Below are 6694 nucleotides of genomic sequence, written 5' to 3' on the forward strand. Positions count from 1 at the left end.
GATTTTTTAAAAGAACATCTCTGATCAAATATTAAAAATAACTGTTGGACATCTTCTTTCATGTCTTGAAAGATATGGGTATTTGTATAATTAAAAGGAATAAAACATAATCTTGTCTTGATTAAAAGTAGTATAATAAATGCTTAATAGAGAAAATAAAAGCGAAACGAGCTATAGACATACACAAATGCATAGGACATGTGTTATCTCAAATCCCTAGTCATCCTACCCCCGAATACAATTTGTAATCATTCAGAATATATCATTCCTGATTTTCATATATAAGAGCAACTTGAACATTCCTAGTCTCCAGTATTTTTCTCACAGAAATACTTAGTCCCTCCTTACTTAAAGTCCTCAGATAACATGGCAGTGCTTCAGACGTAAGCCTTTTAAACAAGGCTGAGACTTGCCATTTGCCCAAGACAAAAACAGCAGGTGGAGGCTGGTTGTGAACCAGGGGTGACATGTGCCTAGGTCACAGGAGTGGTTCTGACCTGAATTGCCAGCCTCCATTAAAAAATTAATTTCCAGGTTCCACCTTCTATAGTTGGCTTCAGATCAATCTCGCGCTGGCTCATCCCTAAGCATGTTTATGGGGTTGTTTGTTCTTTCTTGCCATGAGTGACTCTGGCCCAGTTAGCTTCCTGCAGTATTTGCCACCCAGCTCCCCCAGTCCCCACTGGTGAGCAGTACCAGACCCAACTCAGGGCCACAGTGAAAGCCATTCTGTCTACCCAGAGTGAAGAGTTGTGCTTTTGGTCTCATTTTTCTAAAATGTTTGTAGAGGACAGGAAGAAAGTAGACTCTTATCAGAATTCATCTAGTGAAGGCTTGGCCTCTTGCCTTGAACCCCCCTCTCCTGCACCCCCTACTGAAATATTTACCAATATGCAGTCACCCTGAATAAACATGCAGTCTGATTTAAAGCCATGTGCTAGCTGTGCAAATGCAGCTTCAAGGTGAAGTCTCCCCATGCTGTCCCCAGCACACTGGTTATTCCAACCAACTGCTGCCTTTGAGCCCTTCTGGCATTGGAAGTTCTGGAGCCTCCCTATAGAGGGCTCCCTTGAGACCTCTTTTCCTTTTTTTTTTTTAATTAAAAAAATTTTTTTTAAATTTATTTTAGAGAGAGAGTGAGAGCAGAGGAGAGAGGCGGAGAGGGAGAGAGGGAAAGAGAGAGAGAGAGAGAATCTTAAGCAGGCTCCACACTCATCCCAGAGCCTGATGCAGGGCTCAATGGCAGGATCATGACCTGAGCTGAAACCAAAAGGTGGACACTTCACCAACTGAGCCGCACAGATGCCTTGGGGCTTCTTTTCTGTTGGAGGATTCCTGAGTTCTCCATCAGAGGGGTAGCAGAAGAAGGGAGGAGACAGGGACAAGGTTTTTTGCTTTTATTTACAAAATTTGTAAGGCTCTCCTTACCACTCCAGAAGTGCTACTATAGAAAAAGCTTAAACATTGATTATGTAAACAGATGTTAGGGGTCACCCTGACTTTTGTTCTATTTCATGCCTTATTGTGATTATCGAAGAACTGATGTTCAAATTTATGGGCTTTCTAGGCTCCTAATTCCCTGCTGTACATCCCAGGTATTTAATTGCTCTTTGTTGGTCAGAGTGGAGATAGAGAAAATTAGAAGTTGCTTTTTGCTTTTTGGATTTTTGATTCCTCTTAGCTGCCTGTTTATAGAGTCAACTTGTTAAAATTTTTGTACTTACAAAAATAAGCAATAGAAAGAAGGGTAAATCAAGAAAAAAAAAAAAAAAAAAGAGGTAAATCTTACCTGAATGTGGTTTAATAGGTGATAGGTGAATTTCAACAAACCATTTTTTCTTCAGAGCTTATTATTTAGTAATTAATCTTTATTAATAATTATATACAATCATAGTACATATTTATTATCATTGTTATTATTTGGACAATACCACTGGCTCTTAACTAGATGTGAGGATGATTTTTCTCCCTTAATCTCCCTAATGTCATACTTAAAATTGTGTGTGTGTGTTTTTTGTGTGTGTGGGCCCGTCTTCCCATTAGGGTTTCTTAAAACCCTTATATTAGGGTTTTGGCAGTCTTATGTAAAAGTGTTATAACTTGATCTTTAACCAGAATCTTTGTGGGCTGCAGGTGAGAGCCACTTTGGAAAAAGTAAGGAAGCGAATGTATGGAGACTACGACGAAATGAGACAGAAGATTCGACAGCTCACCCAGGAACTGTCAGTAAGTCAATGTCCCAGTGACTTGGAAATATGGAAGGATGATAGGTCTTAGAACTCCCTCCCAGTGGCTGGTACCCGAACATATCTGAGTTTATGATGTTCTTTGTGAATGGCATCCTATTTTAAGTGAACTGAGATTTTATCACAGAATTAAGCTTATTATTTTGAGGAATATTTTTTGTGGCAAGAATAATCTTTGCCTTCAAAGCATTCCCTGTAGAGTCAGGAACAAGACAAGGAAGCCAGCTATCATTGTTACTATTTAACATTGTACCTAAGAACTAGCCAATGGAACTAAACAAGAGAAATAAATTTAGTGGTATAAAAACTGGGAGGGTAGATGTAAGGCTGTCACTGTTTACAAACTATATGATCATATACCCAGAAAGCTCAAGTGAACCAACGAAAAAAACACTACTATAAAAAATAATTTTGTAAGGTAGCAGGATAAAAAAATTAATAGATACAAACAAATGGACTTCATCATACAAAAAACAACCAGTTAGAAGTAATAAGAGCAACAGAAAACCACCAGATACCTAGGAGTAAACTCTAACAAGAGGAAAGACATACCATGTGCTAAGACGGGAAACACCAACATCATAAGATGTCAGTATTGTTCAGGTTAATATACAAATGTAATGTAACCCAATAAAAATATGAACAGATTTTTATTTTATGTTGTGCTTTTACAGCTGGACTAGGTGATACCAAAGTATACAGAAAATAAATATGAACAGTTGAAATTCTGGGGGGGAAAAAATACAGCGAGGGAGACTAGCTCTATTAATATTACAAGAAACTGAGAGACCGTCAGAGATTAGAAGAGTATCACATTGGCACATAAATAAATAAGCATCCATGAAAAAGCCCAGAAATTTACCCCAGTATATTATAGACGCAGCATCTCAAATAAAGGGAGGAAAATGGACCAGTCAGCATATGCTGTTGGGACAGACTTACATCTAGATAAATTCCAAAGAGGTCAAAGATTTAAATATTGAAGGTAAAACTTAAAAGTGCCAGAAGAAAATATATTTGAATTCTCTTATAGTCTAAGGGTGAAAAAGGCTTTTTATTACTCTGACATGAAATCTCAGGACCATAAAAGAAACGTTTGGTAATTTCGACTATGCTGACATGAAAGACGTGTGCTGGCAGGGCCACCAGTCAAAATCCAAGGACAAACCTAGGAAAAGTGATTTGCCCTTCATCTCCTAGATAACAGGCTAAGTTTCTGAGTATTCAAAAAAGTGCCCAGGCATCAAGAAGAAAAGGCCACAAGCCATAAAAATAGGCAAAATATTTGTTACAAGTAACCTACAGCAAGATGAAGGTGAAGAGTTCTTCAGTGTCTGACAGGATGCTCAACCCCACTCCCAATAAGAGGGATGCAGACGCAAACCAGCCTGAGATGGAACTTTTACCTATGAGATCAGCACACCTGCAGGAACAGGACAAGACATCGTTAGCAGTGCTGTGGAGAAACAGTCAGATGGCTGGATAGGATGTCATTGTGTAGTACTCCCAGGGACAGCAAAATGGCCGTATCTGCCACATCCTATATCCTGTGACTCAGCAATTCCGTTAAGAACATACTCTATAAACTCTCACGTTGTGAAATAACCTATGTGTGAAAGTAGTTATCACAGCACTGTTTGTAACAGTAATGAGATTGGAAACCTAAACATCCATGAAGAAGGGGAAAGTAAAATAAATTGTGACCCTACAGTAGAATATGCAGAATTTAAAAAGAAGGTGGGGAGGAGGTGGGGGGGAGAGGAGAGAATAAAAAGAACAAGTAAGCTCTTCAAAAACAGATATGGAAAGATTTCAAAGATACAGAGTGGATGGTAAAAAAAAAAAAAAGCAAGCTACAAGAAAATACCTACAGTGAGCCACCACTTATGTAAAACAGAAGGGGAAAATAAGTGTTTAGCTAGTTTTGCGGGTGCAAAAGTAGTTACTAGAAGGATGATCCAGAAACTTAATTTTTTTTAATGTTTATTTTTGAGAGAGAGCGAGTGAGCACGAGAGCGAGAGGGGCAGAGAGAGAGGGAGACACAGAATCCTAAGTAAGCTCCAGGCTTTGAGCTGTCAGCACAGAGCCCAGTGCGGGGCTCAAACTCACAGGGTGTCAGCCAAAGTTGGATGTTCAACCGACTGAGCCACCCAGGGACCTCTGATTCCTTTTTATTTTTTAATGTTTATTTTTGAGAGGGGGGCGGACAGAGAGAATCCAAAGTAGGCTGTGTGCTGACAGCCGAGAGCCCGATGAGGGGGCTCGAACCCCTGAACTACGAGATCATGACCTGAGCTGAAGTTAGATGCTTAACCAACTGAACCCCCTGGTGCCTCTCAATAATTGTGATTCCTGATTAAAGATCAGAGTGGGCAAGGTGGTGCCTGAGTAGATGGGATGGGAGTGATAGATGTATTTGAATGTGTACCTTTTATACTTTGTAAGTGTTTGAACTGTGTGGATGTATTACAGATTTAAGAAAAAATAACATTCCTGTGGTTTAAACAAACTAATGCCTGTGAGAAAAACAATTTTTTTATATTTGCAATTCACGGTGTTGAAGAACAAAAGCCCATGCATATATGACCTACTTTCTATAAAAATTAGTTTCTGCAGGAAGGAAGCATAGGTACATCAGTCGTGCATTAGGGTTTAGCATATGGCTGCGAGGGCTTGGCTGCGAGATGGTCTGCTTAGGTAAGACCCGCTGCCTTGACAATAGGCGTGGGGCTGTGTAAACATACCCACCTAGCCCATTCTCACTGGCTTGTGGGAGGACACTTGGGAAATTCTCACATACTTGTGGAAATTTCACTCTGCCATCCACTGACACACGTCAACATCTGTAATTAAAGCCAGGGGATGGGATTTGCAATAGATGCACAAATAGTCTCTGCCCCTGGCTTTCCATGACCGTCTCCGGCACACCCTCATTTTCTCTTGTGAGAATGGTCGTGGGAACGCGTCTCTCTGCCTATAGTCTCCTCCTCCTCCAGGCCACACCATATTCCACAGCCGGAATAAGATTCCTAAATTCCTGCTGTGTGAACACGCCCGTGAACAAGAACGTGCCACACGCTCCTGGTCCTGGTCTGCCGTGTCAACTCTGCCTCCCACTCTTGGAGCGCACCTCCTCTTCTGTCATTTCTGCCTGCTTGTGGCTCCCACACACCGCGCAGGGCTCTACCCTTGAGCCTGCCCGGAACCCTCACCCCCTAGTTCTGCCTCCCTGCTTCTGTATGTCCAGCCCTCCTTTAAGGTCTATCTTGGGACTGGTGGGGTGGAACTGTCTCTGATAAAACAGTCTCAAACATGTTCAACACACACGCCCAACAAAGGTAACACAGCAACAGCCACGAAACAACTCTTAGGACTGCGTGAGCCCCGAGTGTGTTCTTTCTGTGGTGAGGAGAAAGAGCAAGATGGCCCAAGAAGGTATTGGACCTGGGTTCTCGTTCGAGCTGTGCCACTGCTCAGCTGTTGGGGAGCAAATCCCTTAACTCTGATTCTGTTTCCTCTGTATAAAAGGGGATGTTCCGGCTGCTGCACGATGTTGTGAGGACTAAGTGAGGCCCCGCGGGTGAACGTGTAAATACTATACAAAGGAAAGGCGTTCTTGTCTGTCTTCTCTTCGGGTCATGCAGATGTTGATACTGTATTTTTAAGCTGTACTTGACACATCACTGAAATGGATGTGGCTCCTGTCAGGAGAAGGTTCCGGCCTAACCTAAGATTGTTGCTGGTATATATGGTTTTGTGTAACCACTTGACATCCTGTCCAGGTTTCACAGGCTCAGCAGGAGTATCTGGAGAATCACATCCAGACACAGTCGTCGGCCCTGGACAGCTTCAATGCCATGAACTCAGCCTTAGCATCGGACTCCATCGGCCTGCAGGTACCCATCTGCTCACTGTTAGACCGGTGCCCTCTGTGACAGGGTGAGCACGCTGAACCACACGTGGGCCCTGTGCCTTTGTAGAAGAGTAAGCCACGGGATGTCCTCAGTTCATTATTCAGTTCCTTCAAGCATGGCTACAGTAAAGACCCTGCTAGGAAGCCGGAGAAAGAAGTTAAAGAAGGTGCTTCCAAGCTGAGACTCTAAACCTTTGGGCTGCATTTGTCTTTGCCATCATTAAAATGGGGGTTTAGATTCTGAGTTGCACACAGAGGTGTCACTTTCTCCAGGAGGTGCCCCGGTGGTCATAAGTGTCAGTGCCTTAAATAGCACAGCAGCTTCTGCTCTTTGCAGCCCCAGTGTTACAGGATATTCCACCCAAGCATGGAGAAGGCAGACTTAATCGAAGACAGTCTGTATTTATTCATGGCAAGTAACTCTCAAAGGCTGTTAAGCACTTTTTCCTAATTTAGAAATTCATTCTTTCTTTCTTTCTTTTTCTTTCTTTCTTTCTTTCTTTCTTTCTTTCTTTCTTTCTTTCTTTCTTTCTT

General features: G+C 42.0%; 1 protein-coding gene across 2 annotated transcripts in view; it reads left to right on the forward strand.

Annotated features, from left to right (window-relative positions):
• Nucleotides 1–6694, forward strand: part of MYZAP (myocardial zonula adherens protein) — an 89463-nt gene that overhangs the window by 24765 nt on the left and 58004 nt on the right. For both annotated transcript variants that reach the window (XM_049613687.1, XM_049613688.1), the window contains exons 4-5: nt 2134–2226; nt 6030–6143. In XM_049613687.1, the coding sequence (XP_049469644.1) occupies nt 2134–2226; nt 6030–6143 (207 nt within the window). The remainder of the gene's footprint in view (nt 1–2133; nt 2227–6029; nt 6144–6694) is intronic.

Source organism: Panthera uncia (genome assembly GCF_023721935.1).
Source record: "Panthera uncia isolate 11264 chromosome B3 unlocalized genomic scaffold, Puncia_PCG_1.0 HiC_scaffold_1, whole genome shotgun sequence".
In the NCBI taxonomy this organism is placed as follows: Eukaryota; Metazoa; Chordata; class Mammalia; order Carnivora; family Felidae; genus Panthera; species Panthera uncia.